Consider the following 16097-nt stretch of genomic DNA (forward strand, 5'->3'; position numbering starts at 1 on the left):
TCCTTCATCACGCTCATCCTCGAGAAAACTCAGCACAAAAGGTCATATTTAGGAAAGACCGTTCCATCTTCTCGGAGTCGTCTGTGACAAAGGGAATCAAAGTTCAGAAATCAAAAGATCGTTCGAGGGGCGGGAAATGCAGTTTTCCACCCCAGAGTCTAGAGGAGACTGAGGCAGTCATGCTTCAGCCCGGACCTTGGAGAACACCAATCGGTCAAGGTGTAGCCTGAGCATCCCCTATGCTCCCAGATCCTAGAAAGAAAGATCCCGAAGTCGATGCAAAAACCTCCCAAATTTGGGGAGTATGATGGAAAAGGAGACCCCTACGAGCATGTCAAACTCGTCAATGACCTGCTCAATTACTACAATGCTGATGATTCTTCCAAGTGCAAGTTACTAGCGTTAACCTTGATTGAACCGGCCAGGCTATGGTTCAATGGCCTCCCTGATGGTTGCATCATATAATGAGCAGACTTATGTGACCGCCTCATTACCCATTTTATCGCCCGGAAAAGGCAACCAGTCACTATAGCGGCCTTGAGCAACATCATGCAGGGGAAATGAGTGCATACGATCGTATATTGATTAGTTCACTTAAGTCGCAGAAGAGATAAAAGAAACCGAAGAAGCCCTTCAGTGTTGGATCTTCGAGAATAACTTCCTTCGGGACCATCCTTTTCGCACCAAGCTGGGAAAGAAGCCAACCTTATATCACACTGAAAGAAAAATTAAATACTCATTTCGATAACCGAATCTCGACCACCAATATGAGTTCCAGACGCCAGACGGGGAAGGAGTCTCGCAGGAGGATATAGGATGCCAACAAAGGAATGTACAAGCAATACGATCAGATATTCCGAATATTTTCTAATATCCGATGCGCCGGATATTTAGCATACACTACCAGATATTTTGGTTGATTTTAGCATACACTATCAGATATTTTGGTTGATATTTAGCATACACTACCAGATATTTTGGTTGGTACTGAATTTTTTGTTTCAACTATCGGTTACTTCGTCCGGATTTTTGGTATTAACTTCCTACAATGACAACTTGGGAAATTATTGAAATATGGGGTATCAGGTTTAAAATTGGGGTGTGTGAGAGGTTTAAAATCAGGGTGGCTAGGGGGTGTGTGAGGTTTAAAATCAGGGTGGCAGGATTATAAGCCCATTTTCCAAATCCACCATGTGGCCCATATTCTATCCCAGATCGCACTCTCCGAGCCAATTTCTATTTTCATTCATTGAACGGTGACTTAGCTGCATTTTTCTTCTCCAACCACCACTCCTCCACTGGCAACCACCGTTTCTCAGATCTCCGACACGGCGTCCAATTTTCTATACGTTTTCCCCAACCTCCATTCCCTAATTCCTCTTCAAAGCTAATCTCGAAGTGCTGGATCCATATAAGAAGACTAGAGCTATTCAATCTCCACTATGAGGAGGTAGAGTTAAAGTGATTCGAAATTGATTTTGATTTGGTTTCGATTTTCAAACATCGAAAATGTCGCTGATTTCAGAGCTGGACTTCACAGGCAGCATGGAAGAAACGTCGGAGGATCTGGATTCAAAGGAATGGTTGCGAAGTTGTCAATTGCTGCTGCGGTACTCTTGATCTGTACGCTTTCATTGTTCTTCTCTGCATCAAGAACCTCAAATGTTCAATCCAATTTTCGCAGAGAGGTTCGTGCACAATTGTTCAGTTTAGAATCTCTGCGTTTTTTTTTTGTAATGCTGAATTTGCTATTTAGCGATTTGTTATTTATTGTTAAACAGATCCGTTTAGAAGAACTTTGGACCAATGCTGATTCTGATGGTTGGAGACCGTCATCTACTCCGCGTTCTCATTGGCACCGTATCTATCTGTTCTTGTAGTTACAGACTGTTTCTCAGGCAAGATTTTTCATCTGAGTATGGATGTTATAGTATTTTCTAATCATGCGTTTGGTGTTTGTTTTCCCAGCTCCTCCGAGTAAGAGTAATGGCTATTTGCGTGTTCGATGTAATGGTGGGCTAAATCAGCAGCGTACTGCAGTTTGTACCCTTTTCCTCTTCTCACTGTAAAATGTGATGCTTTTTTTTATGAGTATATGGGTTGTTATTTTCTAACTCTTGATTTAGTGCATTATGTATGCTTGTGAAGCTAGGTGAGTGAATCTAGTGCTGTTGTTAGGATGGGTCTTTGAATATGTATGGTGATTATATTGTGTTCTGTGTATTGTATTTATATAGTTGTATTTTAATGATGTAGATCTCTAATGCTGTTCTTGCTGCACGGATCATGAATGCTACACTAGTGCTGCCTGAGTTGGATGCAAACTCCTTTTGGCATGATGAAAGGTATATTTTTAACTGTCTTGAAATTTTAATTCTTAGCTTATGAACTGCAAAACTTATTCATCAATTTCGATTTTGATTCTACTGGAAAAAGATGTGTAAGCTATTTATATTTTCTTGAATATATGTTGATTGCCCAATTTGAATGTGATTATTAATTATTTAATCAATAATTACTTTTTTTAATGAAGAATTAATATTTACTGTTATTATATTAGGTGTTTATTAACATATTAGGATACCATGAATTCTTTTTTCCTTTAGGGAATGCATTAGTGTCTTAGTTTTTATAAATTAAGTACTAATACAAATAATGTATTTATTACGGAAATATGAAATTTGCATAAATTTATGTTTAGTTTTTCTAGAAAAATGCAATGTACTACTAATAAAAGGCATCTGTTTAGCTCTTTTTAACCTGTCTCCTTAGACCATCCATTAGAAGGCTGAAGGCCTTTTTTATTATATTTTTCTTACATCACAGGTAATAGATGATATATTATTTTCCCCACATGAATTTGGAAGATAGTTTCTGGTGAAGTTATTATACACCTGTCAGAGGGAAAAAGATTCATTGCTAACGTCTAAAGGAATTCCTTTTCCCTCTTCTCATGAGAAGTTAAAAAGAGCATTAGTACATTTTACTAAGAAACAAATTGAAATCTTTGCATTTATTCGTATACCTTTTTCACATTCTTAGCATGACATTGCAAGTTTATAATTTTCTATAAACTAGCATGAGATGCTTGCTCCTTTGTCAGATGGATTATTGAGTTGGGTGTTTGTTAATTTTATTTAAACTTCCCTGATAGATAGACAGAAATGTGTTTGTTCTAGTTTCGACAATTAGCATCTAAAATTCAAATAGAGTATAGCATGATTCACCAAAGTTTCCAGGATAATTTTCTTAACTGAAATGTTTGTGTTTAGGACCTTTTGGTAGTTTCTAATGAGTATCTTATTCTGATTTAGAAGAAGAGGCACATTTTCTATGGTTTACAGATTCTGGTTTCATTGATTGGTAAATTTGTGATGAACTGGTGTCACACTATACTACAACAGGCCCTATATCATTTATTTGCTTGATTTGCATGCAGTGGTTTCCATGGTATCTACGATGTTGAGCACTTCATCCAGACACTGAGGTTTGATGTAAAGATTGTAGAAAGCATTCCAGAAAATGAGAAAAATGGAAAAAAGAAGAAAATAAAGGCATTTCAGGTAGACTATAATAATTTGGTAATTGATGAGTAGTTTGAAATCATTTTAATTTCCTGGATAATATGTTCAAAATTTCAAATGTTATTTTGACATAGCTCCGCCCTCCTAGAGATGCTCCTATAAGTTGGTATACTACCGACGCACTCAAGAAAATGAAAGAACATGGTGCTATCTATCTTACTCCCTTTTCACACCGATTAGCTGAAGAAATTGACGATCCTGAGTACCAAAGGTTGAGGTGTAGGGTTAACTATCATGCTTTAAGATTCAAGCCAAATATTATGAAGTTAAGTGAATCAATAGTTGATAAGCTACGTGCCCAAGGGCCCTTCATGTCCATACATCTTCGGTTTGAGATGGATATGTTGTCATTTGCTGGGTAAGTTATATGGTATGCTTTCATGTTCACATACATCAATTGAGATATAGACGAGTTGTAGTTGGTATAATATAATTTCCTTTACACTAGCGAAATTTAAATGTATGCTTATCTTTTGATTCAAAGCTATGGATATTTATGCCAACTTTTCTCGAAAAGTATAAGATCAAAAGCATGAAATTTCAATCCATCCGGGGATCTGTTTTGAATATATTTTTTTTTTTATTGTTTCTAAACATCTCTAATGGCCTCTTCAAAGTTTTTTTACTTATCTCTATTATGGTGGATCCTAGGTGAAAATAACATTATTTGACAAATTGAAACTCTTTTGTGCACATGTGCCCAACTTCCCCCGGGTTGGTTATTTTCCTTTGTTAGATTTAGAGCTATTGATATTTATTGTAGAGATATTGATATCTCAACATCCTTGTTGGTTATTTATTTATTACAAGGGTACAGTTAGCTCTGAATTAATGAGCTGTAGCTACTAGCTACCAGCAATCTTGATGTTATAGTGCATCTGTTTTCTAGCACCATAGCCATAGAGTTATTGGTGATGCTTCATAAATTGTGGTGATTTCTCCAAACCATGCTGTTAACTAGCTTGGTTTGTATTTGTTTTCCTAGGTCCCGGCTATAGCTGTATGTGATATAAATAAATTTTAATCACTTTTTTTTGCCTTAACTTAAGGCCTTGTTCTATAAAGAAGATATACAGGGGTTTTCATGAGTCATGACTCGGGAGGGGTTTAGAGCAAGGCAGGTTATATAAAAAAATGAGAAATTCCATTTTTTGGTTGAGTTTTAAAGTTTTCAACTGAGACCCTACCTAGAACTAGACAAAGTGTACTGTTTGTTGATGATGAAAAGGAGATTGTTCATTTAGGACAATTGACCAAGCAACTGTATATAGATCACCACATTTTATATGTTTTTTATTAGACTTTAATTGATCAGCTGTTTTTTCTCAACTTATTCTTGCTTTTAATATTTTTCTCAAAGCAGGATAAGGAGGCTTTAACCCAATTCCATATTTTCTAATCCACTAACACTTTTTTTTTTCTTTCATGCTGGCACTTTTTTTAGTACAAAGAAAATGTATAGTATTAGTATAAAGAAGTTCAGAAACTTGTTGGTACACTTTCACACTTAAACTGCTTTTGAACGATTTAGTAAACTTTGCCTGCAAGCTTTTAAGTCTGTCCCAGTGGATACGTGGTTCGTTTATTTGTGCAAGCTATGTTGTTTCTAGTTCATTATGTTCTTTAATATGCATTGGGGATATCCTCCTGTTATATCTAGATTGTTTGGCTTTATCTGTCTGTATTAGCATGTTGACATGTTCTGTAAGTGCTGATCCAAGGTAGAAGAAAGAACCTGTAGAATCTGTTTACTTGGTGGATAAATGAATTCAATTTTTTAAAATTAAAATTATAATTTAAATCTTGTCCCTAAGTTACTCATGTTAAATGTGAATGTGATTGTAGATGCTTTGATATATTTACACCCGAGGAGCAGAAGATTCTAAAGAAGTATCGAGAAGAAAATTTCGCACCTAAAAAACTTGTCTATAATGAAAGAAGAGCCATTGGAAAATGCCCGTTGACACCCGAGGAGGTAGAAATTAGTTTCATTTTCATTATCTTTTCATTGATTCTTTGTCTGGAAAATGGTATGTAATATGTATGTTGATGATTACAAATTACAAATTTGTTGAAAGTTATGATGCCAATAATTTTAGCTGGATAAAGAGTGATATGTTCTAATTGCAGGTTGGTCTTATTTTGCGTGCCTTGGGTTTTGACAATTCTACCAGGATATATCTTGCAGCTGGTGAATTGTTTGGCGGAGATCGATTTATGAATCCATTTCGAAGTTTATTCCCTAGACTTGAAAATCATTCTTCTGTAGATCACTCCGAAGAGCTTGTTGAGAACACAAGGGGATTGGCAGGTTCGGCTGTGGATTACATGGTCTGCCTTCTTTCTGACATTTTCATGCCAACCTATGATGGTCCAAGCAACTTTGCAAACAACCTCCTTGGGCATCGCCTTTATTACGGCTTCCGGACTACTATCAGACCTGACAGAAAGGCTCTTGCCCCCATCTTCATTGATAGAGAGAATGGACGAATGACCGGTTTTAATGAAGCTGTTAGGAAAGTCATGCTGAAAACAAACTTCGGTGAACCTCATAAGCGTGTTTCTCCTGAATCTTTCTATACTAATTCTTGGCCGGAATGCTTCTGCCAAACAGCACCAAAGAACCCAGCAGACAAATGTCCACCAAATTATGTTTTAAGTGTTATGCATAACGAATTGAATAAACAAGCTACAGACACAAACTCTACAAAAGCTTGAGCAGAAATTAAGGGGTTACCCGTGGCTCTGAGCTAATGGTTCTTTTATTCCGCAGTAATGAACTGCTGTGTGCTGAATTGAAAAGGAAAGAGCTCCTATCACACGATCCAGATTTTCGAATTATTAGTTCTATCGAGGGAGTGATATAGTTATGATAATAACAAGAGTTCAAGGAGCTGATCTGTATACTCCCCATTTAATTGTGTAGACGATAGAAGGAAGATCACACAGATTTGGTAGAGAGCCGGCAATGTGATTGGCGTTATGTTGTGTAGACTGTGAATGAGTAAGGCACTTAGAGTTAGTTAGTGAATGTTGAGATTTCTGGCATTTATATGATAATAGATGTTGAATACTTGGAGTGCGGATAAGTATCTGATATTTTTACTATATATATGTTTTTATTATTTATTTATTTAATTTAACTTGTTTTTGGGTGAAGTTCCTACAATTTTTTTCAAGATAAAGGACTAAACAAAAAATCGGCAGTGTAATAAGTATCATTTAACAACAATAATAATAAAGAACAATTTGAATGAGGGCGGACTATAAACTTTAGACCCTAGAGTCCATCTTATGATAATAAGTGGAATCTTGCACCGCCTGCAAGTCTGCCCCATAACGGAAAGGTAAAAGACGGTAGCATGCAAGTCTGCCCCATAACGGAAACTGAAGATGGGAAGGATTAATCGTCCTCCTTAGAAATAAAGTATTGGCCTCAGAAGCAAAGTATTAGGACTTTGAGACCATACGGAAGATATCATATGTTGTACTCTCTTTGTTGAACCTTCCTTATTAATTTGATTTCCTTATTAATTTGATTTTTCTTATTTGTAAAATGTCGATTATTTTTTATAAACAAAGCATTAAAACATTGGAATAACAAAAAAACACACAAATTGTCTTGATTTTGAAATGTCTAAGGAAGACCGTCAGCTTCCAGTAATGCATCAAAAGCATTAAAACATCGGAATAAAAAAAAGCGCACAAATTGCCTTGATTTTGAAATGTCTAAGGAAGACCGCCAACTTCCACTGACACATCCAGTTCACAAGACGTAAAAAATATTTTACAGGTCATCACGATTTGATTTGCACATGATTTGTTGTTCTTCAACAGAAAGTAGGCAAAAAGCATGCAAGTAATAGAGAAAACTTAAGGTATCAGGAGACATTTACGTCTATTTTTACAACCTCGAAGTTGTCAAGATCTTGAGTGTTGGGGAATCAAAAAATTTCAACATGCCATGTATCACATCTTATGCATCTGGGCATCCTAATAAAAGCCCAATCGTTCTTGGCATAACCTCAAAGCCCAACCTCGTTTGACACGCGCCTTACAAAAGCCTAACCTCGCTTGACACCCCTCAAAGCCCAACCTCGCTTGACACCTCCAAAAGCCTAACCTCGCTTAGCACCTCTCAAAGCCCAACCTCGCTTGGCACACCTCTCAAAGTCCAACCTCGCTTGACACCTCTCAAAGACCAACCTCGCTTGGCACACCTCTTAAAGCCCAACATCGCTTGGCAACCCCTCAAAGTCCAACCTCACTTTGCGCACCTCTTAAAGCCCAACCTCGCTTGACAACCCCTCAAAGCCCGACCTCGCTTGGTACCTCCAAAAGCCCAACCTCACTTGACACCTCCAAAAGCCTAACCTCTATTGGCACCACTCAAAGCCAAACGTTACTTGACACCTCTACAGAAAACCCAATCTCCATTGGCACACCCCAAAGTCAATACATTGCATACCTCATGCATCAGTCACCGCACATCATGCATCATACCTCATGCATCAGTCATCGAACTTCATGCATAAAAATATATCACATTCAAACATCATGCATAACATAAGTCATGTGTGATGCTCACCCTCACTCTCAAAGTCCAACCTCGTTCAGTGTTTCAATTCCCAATGTAATTTTCACCTCAAAGTCCAGCCTCGTTCGACGCTTCAATGCCCAACGACACTGGCATCTTAATGTCCAATTTTTATTGGCATCTCAAAATCCAGTCACGTTCAGTGCTTTAATGCCCATTGACACTAGCACATCAAAGCCCAATTTTCATTGGCACCTCAAAGTCCAACCTAGCTTGGGACCTCAAAGCCCAACTTTTATTAGCACTTAAAAGCCTAATTTTCATTGGCACCTTAAAGCTCAATTTTCATTGGCACTTCACATTGTTGAGAGAAGAACAATGGCAAACAAAGTAGAACAAAACCACAAAGTCCAACCTAGGTTGGCACCTCAAAGTCCAACCTAGCTTGGGACCTCAAAGCCCAACTTTTATTAGCACTTAAAAGCCTAATTTTCATTGGCACCTTAAAGCTCAATTTTCATTGGCACTTCACATTGTTGAGAGAAGAACAATGGCAAACAAAGTAGAACAAAACCACCTACCTGACTAACAAAAGTAGAATAATGGTGGTAAACTGTGAGTTCGTTGTGGTGGAGTAGTGGTGGCAGTGAGGGTGAGTAACAATGGTGGTTGGTGGTGAGTGATTGTTAAAAGTGATTTTAGTAATTTAAGTGTTGTAACTGGTTAACACAGGGGTGTAACCGGTTACAACAAGAGTAATTTCACTTTTGGATTGAAGAACAAGGCAAAACTTCGAGGGTGTAACAAATTAACATCTGAGTGTAACTGGTTACCACTGAAAGAAGAATTATTTTCATGTTAACTGTGACTGGTTACAAATTCAGTGTAACCGGTTATAGGCCTGAGTTTTTGTGTTTTCAGTTATGTAATTGCTTGTAGTAGGTCAGAATCATTTTTTAACACTTGCATAAATGACTTAGAGGCATTCTCATATTAAATTAATGATAATATTCTTCTCACCCTCAATTCTCTCTCTCTCTCTCACTTTTCTTCTTTCCCTCTCCAAACTTTAATTTTTCTCCATCATTCACCAATCATGTGGTTCAAAGTTCCAACATTTGGCATCAAGAATCTAGTTTTGATCCACAAGCACATAGTGTGTGTAGCACCTCAAATTTGCACCTCCCATTTTGTACATACATTTTCATTTTTAGGTCATAAGCATTGCATTGTCCATTGCATAGTCTATCAAGTCATCAGTCAAGACTGGTCAGGAGATTCAGTTGTGCAAGCAAGCAAGTGCATTTTCTATGGGATTAAAGCCCTAGGGTTGGTTTATTGAGTTCATGTGATCTAAGGATCATTTTCAAGTGGTTTGGCCAAAGATTGAAGGTTCAAAGCTCATCAATCAATGATCAATTCATCTGAAACCCTAGAAAGTCAACAAAAGTCAACTGTCAATTCAATCATGGATTTGAAGGTGGGAGATGATTAGAGATACCTCATTCATGTCCATACAAGTCTCATTTGACATTTCAAACATCAACAATGAAGAATTTGAGGTCAGATCAAAACTTTCCAAAAATAGCAGGTGACCTGTAATTTGAATTGCCAAAAATGGAAAGGTTTTCTCCTCAAGATTACATCATCAAGAAAGCTTCAAATGAAATTTTGTCCAACAGGAAAGTTGAAGATCTTTCTCTCCCATTTCCAAAAAGTCCAAGATCATGAATTTATCATGTATGGTTGACAAGATATGGATCAATCATGGCCAAGTGAATATTGAACTTCAAACATGCATAACTTCTTAACCAAAAGGCCAAATGGAGTGGTTCTTTTTTGTACATTCATGTCTTGACATATACTATCCAAATCATGCATCACATGCCATGAATTTTCATCACATAATCATTTGATTTTTCACTTGATTTTTGGAGGGAATTTTCAAGTTTAAAAATGATGCATTGTTTACACATGGCAACACTTCCATTGGCTCCAAAAGGATATTTTGAGTGAATTCAAGCTATTTCACGTGCACTGTTCCATTCATTTTCATGCATAGAGGTGCATTATCTAATTTTGTACTTACACCTTGTTTTCACTAATCCAATTACCAAATGGCCTAAGCATGATTAAGGGATGATTAACACAGCATATATATAGTAAATCATAACTGTTTCTGCATAATCACAATCAGAATTTTCAGATCTAGAAAAAATCACAAAGTTTTCTCTCATTTTGTTCTTCAACTTTCTTCACATAACTTCATCATCCATTGATCAATTCATCATCTAGATGCATTATGGAGCATGTTTGAAGCAAGAACCAAAGCAATTCATGCAGATTTGAAGCAGCTCGAAGCTTGCATCCAACAATGGTGAAATCTGGTTTTGGAGAGATCAAGCACGATTAAGCCTTCATTCTTCATCCATTCATCCATACAAGTGATTTGGAGTATCTGTTTGTGCATTGCAAGGCCTGGATTTGCTGAATTCCAAAGCTGCTTCTTCAAGAGGTCAGGAATCGATTCTCTCTATTCTCAAATTGCTTATGATGTTGTTGTAGATCTTTCAATGCTGATCAAACTGAGCTTCGAATCGTTAAATTCCATGTAGAATTGAATTAGTTACAGTGATTTAAAGTTTGATGTGTGATTCTTCTTTTGTTCGATTCTCTGAATATATGTTGAATTAGGACAAACCATGCCTGGATTAGTGATGAGTGATGAGAGATGAACACGATGATATGCTTGTTTTTAGTTTCTGGCAACTTTTGTTCTTGAGCATGCATGAACATGATGAACTGGATGAAGGTGATGAAAAAATATTTCCAGAACCGTGTTTGATCCGTTATAGTGTGTAATCCGCGTCCTGCATGTGTTTATGAATATATGCGCATGTATTGGTCCAGCGCATCGCTTGCATGGCATTTTGTTTGGTTCACGCACGCTTGACCTGGCCACATCACCTTTGACCGGCCACATCATTAATGAAACGCAGAGTTTCATTCACTTTAAGCGCGCTCATTTTAAATGGTTCCTCAATTCGAATCCGGTTGGTGGCAAATTTTCAAAAGGCTTCACATATTTCCTCATTTCCCTCCACATGTTCATACATACTTCACATGCATTTTTTTATTTTTTATTTCACTTTCAAAATTCATAAATGATTGAATAATGGTCCAAAAAATATGGGAATTTTTGCATTGTTTTCCTTATTGTGTCTAGTTTCTTTTGGTTATTTTTCCTTAATTTGTGCATGGCTGGAAGATATTTTGCTCTAGGGTTTATGAACATGTATGCTATTTGTACCTTGCCTTGCTTTTCCATTTGTGAAATGATGGTTGTTTATCCAATGCCTATGAAATTTTTCATGCTTAAGCTAGACATATTGCTGGACATTTTGGTGTTGAGTTTGCATTTTTATCAATTGCCATTGCTGAGTTATGATCTGGTGAATGTAGGTGTGACAATGTGTGTCACACCTTTGCTTGTCCAACTTGATTAATTTGTTTGCCATGCCAAATAAATTCCAAATGCTTTGATTTTTTGTATGATGCTTGATATGGATGTTAGGATTGATCATGATTTTTGCTGGAATTTTTGGATCATTTCTGATTTGTTTGAGATTTTTCATTCTGGATGGTCATTTGTGAGCTTTTGAAGTGTCTTGAATTTCAATCATTTGTGAAATGCTTGTGCCTTATCCTATGAATGTGAAATTTTTCACACTCTTTATAGACATACTAAAGGTTGTTTTGGCTTTGATTTGAAGTTTTTACCATGTTTCATTTATGTTTTAGGATTGTGCTAAGTTGATGTACCATTTGGTGTCATATTTGAGCTTGTTTTGATTGCCTTGCCTTATGCAATTTTATTACCATGCCTAATGTTGCCCAATTGCCCGAATTTTTTGTGTGATGATCATGTTTTATGTTCTGTTTACCCATGAATTTTGTTGAGATTAATTGAATCATTTTTGAATTAATGTGCATTTGTTCATTCTGTTGTCTCAATGTGCTTTCAACTTGCATACCTTGCCATATTTGATTCATGAAATGAATTTGGTTGATGCTATTGATATAGGACCTTTTGGATGGTGTTCTTATTTGATTGAGGTTGATTCATGTTGAATTACATGTTCTGTTTTGGATTATTTCTCCTTCTTTGATCCTAGGCCTTGCCCTAGTGGTTTGTGACTCACAGTTGAGCTTTGATTTCAGGTTAAGAAGCACATTTGCCATAGTGATGATGCTCACTCATTTGGATTGATTAATTGGTTGATATTGGTTAACTTTGAGTTGTTTTGTAGGTGGATTTTAGCTCATTTGAGTTGAGCTTGTGGCTTGCACCTTGTTGCATTGCTTGTTTGACTGTGTACTGTTGACTGTTGACTATTGGTTGTCTGTTTGACTTTTCGACTTGTATGCTGATTGAGTTAGATTTTTTTCAGGTACATAAGTTGCTTAAGTTCTTTTGAACTTGCTTTTGCTTTTTGCTTGGTTGCTTAACCATTTGAGGTATAACTCTCTGACTCCATGTAGTCTGGAAGACCTGTCCTGTTACTTGGGCAGGCACCTGCCTGAAGCCCTCCTTAAGAGGCAATGCTTGTGTTTGTTTATCTTTGTGCCAAGCAGGAAAAGACCTCTATGAGGCAATTGGCAGATAAAAGAGATGTGTAATCCATCTCCTGCTATTCAGTTGAGTCATCCACTTTGCTCACACCATGTGTTGATGCATTGTGGATATTAACCCAAGATCTTTGTTGTGTCAGTCTTGTGGAGAAGAGTTCCAACTTTCTGAACTCCCACACTTTCATTTGTCTGAAGCTCTCCCAGGCCAGGGATAAGAGCTGTGAGGTCTTACCCTCATTTCCCTCTTCATCTGCTTCACCCTAACTCTCAATGTTAGGGTTAAGAGCTAACATCACCCTGTTACAGTGGCTTGTGTTTCACAACCTAACCTTGCGTGAGCCCACTTTGTTTGTATATAGTGTGTGCTAATTGTGTGTAAGTTTGCTTTGCCTGTGCTGTGTAGGATAGCTTGCTCCCTGTGCAAGTTAGATAGCAACCTTAACATAGGGATCGTATGCATGACAACTTATAGGCTCGAGTCGTAGTCTCCCTAGTAGTTGGTGTCTCCCTTTGTATCTGGTTAGGCTAGTCCTTTTTCCCTGTGTAGGGGAACTACGTCGCCCTGATCCTCATACCAGATGAGGTACGTAGGCAGGAGATGAGCTGATCTCTCCGGGCGCCCTTTTTCTTTTTCAACCCCTTTGTGTGTGTTTGGAGTTTGACGTAAGTCCAGCGATTGGCATTCGGTTTCCCGTGTTTGCTTCTTTGTTTGGAGTCTGACGTAAGTCCAGCGATTGGCAGTCGGTTTCCTGTGTGTGTTTGTTGGTTCGGAGTCTGATGTAAGTCCAGCGATTGGCATTCGGTTTCCATGTTTGCCTGTTTGTGTGGAGTCTGACGTAAGTCCAGCGATTGGCAGTCGGTTTCCTGTGTGGGTTTTGTTTGGCGTGCGTTAGCCGAGCTACGAGTGCTCTGATTCTTTTTCAGTCCGAGAAGATACGTATGCATAGGATGCGACATCCTAGCGAGCACGTTTCCCCTAGTCCCGAACTACGTCGACTCTGATGTCTGTGCCTGACAGACTACGTAGGCCCAGGATGCGATATCCTGCCGAGTCAGTTTCTTTTGTCTTTCTGTGTCTCTTTTCAGCCAGTGTGTTTGTTTGTGAGCAGTTTTTAGCAACCTTTATCTTTCCTTTTGAGCGTGGATCCCGTCGAGTACGACGGATGCGTAGGGGTGCTAATACCTTCCCTTCACATAACCGACTCCCGATCCCATTTTTCTTTGGTCGCGAGACCATGTCTTTTCCAGGTTTACTTCGAGCGTTTCCTTTCCCTCTTTTGGGATAAATAATGCACGGTGGCGGCTCTGTTGTTTTGTTTTCCCGCCGGTTTTTTGCGTAATGCGACAGCTGGCGACTCTGCTGGGGACAAGAGAGAAGTTGACCTCTTGCTGGTCCATCTTCCCTAAGCGAGTCTCTCCTAGCGCTCTCTAGGATAGGGTTTAGGTTGCTTGTGTTGCTCTATTTATTGCATTTATGATTACTATGTTGTATATATGTGCATATCTGTTTGCATGCATCATACTGTCATCATGTTGGATTCTGTACAGGTTGGTTCCTCTGATCTGGGGTGGGTGTTCTGAGTGAGGCCCAATACCCAGGCCTGAGCATACACCTAGGATTAGCGTGGTCTCACGTTTCTTCACATGTTGTACGACATGATGAGGAGACGTGTCACCACAGCCGGACGAGGTTCATTTGAGAGAGTCCTTCCGGGTGGAGTTATTCCGCTTAGGTCGGATTATCTCTTTTGGGCTATTGACTTCGGTGACCGTTCTTTCCCGGATCTTTGGTTCAGATGATCTTAAGAGAGCTACAACGGCACACCCGAAAGGGCAAACCCGTTGAGTATCTTTGCCCGGTTGTCGAGACCATTGTCCGCCTTAGGATGACCTTGTTAGAATTCACCTGTGAGGGGAGGGTTTGATTCTTGCAAGTACAATTTCTGCCAGTGATGCTGTGTTCTTTATTTCTGGACGCCGGAGGTTTGACCCTGGTATCAATCAGAGGGTTCCGTTTATTTCGGATCCCTGGGTTGAATTTGAGGGTACTTGCTCAGATGTTGACTTGGTTCAGAAGTATGGGTTTCAGATGATTTGTGGGCCCGAATTCAAGCCGAAGCTCTGACCCTGTGCCTTGAGATGCACAGCCAGCCAGTCATGTTTGCATCATCTGCATCATAGCATGTTTATTTCCAAAAAAAAAGTAATGCATAAAGAAAAGTTAACCCGCATGTGCATATCCTTTTTCAGGATCATTCATGATAAAATAACATTCGCATCATACGCATATCATGCACATATCATTCTTGCATTACAGACATGCTTGGGAGAGACTTCTCACTTTGGTTCCTGACTGAGACAGGATTGCTGATCGTCGTCCACACCGCTACTCAACCAGATTCAACCATCAGAGGAATATGGATCAAGTTCATGCTGAATTGGCTGAGATGAGGGCTAACATGGCCCAATTTATGACAATGATGCAAGGAGTTGTTCAGGGGCAAGAAGAGTTGCGTGCCTTAGCCCAGAGACAGGAAGTCGTGATTCCGCCGTCCAACCGTGCTTCACCAGTGGGTGTCCCGGTTCATGAACAAGTTGCTGCTAACATCCCCGTCAATGACTATGCTGTGGGTGATGAGTTGAGGGGTATCAGAATCAACGGACAGCCTCTTGCTGCAGAGACTGTTAACGCCAGAGCTACCCGGGCTCCGATTCGTCATCCTGCTTCGCTTGTTGATAGACAAGAGGACATGTTCACTCTGCTTAGTGAAGATGATGAGGTTGTGGGGAGAGTCGAAGAGAGGGATCGGAAGGTCGATGCCCTTGCTGAGAAAATCCGAGCTATGGAATGTCAGAACTCCCTTGGGTTTGATGTGACTAACATGGGTTTGGTGGAAGGTTTGAGAATCCCCTACAAATTCAAGGCGCCGTCTTTTGACAAATACAATGGCACTTCCTGTCCTCGCACTCATGTGAAAGCCTACTACAGAAAGATCTCAGCATACACTGACGATGAGAAGATGTGGATGTACTTTTTCCAGGATAGCTTGTCTGGAGCGTCTTTGGACTGGTACATGGATCTGAAGAAAGAATCAGTCAGAAGCTGGAAAGATCTGGGTGAAGCCTTCTTGAGGCAGTATAAGCACAATATGGACATGGCTCCGAGCCGAACCCAACTGCAGAGCTTGTGTCAGAAGACTGAGGAGAGCTTCAAAGAGTACGCCCAGAGATGGCGTGAGCTAGCCGCAAGAGTGCAACCTCCGATGTTGGAGAGAGAGCTGACTGACATGTTCATCGGGACTTTGCAAGGTGTGTTCATGGACCGCATAGGGAGTTGCCCGTTC

General features: G+C 39.1%; 1 protein-coding gene across 3 annotated transcripts; it reads left to right on the forward strand.

Annotated features, from left to right (window-relative positions):
• The first annotated feature begins 1160 nt into the window (after positions 1–1160).
• On the forward strand, positions 1161–6694 carry LOC127097512 (O-fucosyltransferase 1). 3 transcript variants are annotated; one of them, XM_051036009.1, is made up of 9 exons: positions 1161–1450; positions 1526–1688; positions 1782–1860; positions 1969–2039; positions 2257–2345; positions 3440–3563; positions 3659–3942; positions 5430–5559; positions 5715–6694. In XM_051036009.1, the coding sequence occupies exons 1-9, from the start codon at positions 1443–1445 to the stop codon at positions 6300–6302; spliced, it is 1536 nt and encodes a 511-aa protein (XP_050891966.1). In that variant the 5' UTR covers positions 1161–1442; the 3' UTR covers positions 6303–6694. The 3 variants fall into 3 exon arrangements, with proteins under 3 accessions (XP_050891966.1, XP_050891967.1, XP_050891968.1); XM_051036010.1 differs by having other exon boundaries at positions 1174–1450; positions 1541–1688; XM_051036011.1 differs by lacking the exon at positions 1161–1450 and having other exon boundaries at positions 1539–1688; positions 1782–1876.
• The last annotated feature ends 9403 nt before the right edge of the window (positions 6695–16097 follow it).

The sequence above is a fragment of the Lathyrus oleraceus genome, chromosome 6, assembly GCF_024323335.1.
Source record: "Lathyrus oleraceus cultivar Zhongwan6 chromosome 6, CAAS_Psat_ZW6_1.0, whole genome shotgun sequence".
NCBI lineage: Eukaryota > Viridiplantae > Streptophyta > Magnoliopsida > Fabales > Fabaceae > Lathyrus > Lathyrus oleraceus.

What these genes read in the sequence shown, in the direction of transcription:
- LOC127097512 (XM_051036009.1), top strand. An exon ending in TAAATCAGCAGCGTACTGCA is followed by an intron (nt 2,040 to 2,256) that starts GTTTGTACCCTT and finishes TTAATGATGTAG; the next exon opens with ATCTCTAATGCTGTTCTTGC. An exon ending in TCCTTTTGGCATGATGAAAG is followed by an intron (nt 2,346 to 3,439) that starts GTATATTTTTAA and finishes ATTTGCATGCAG; the next exon opens with TGGTTTCCATGGTATCTACG.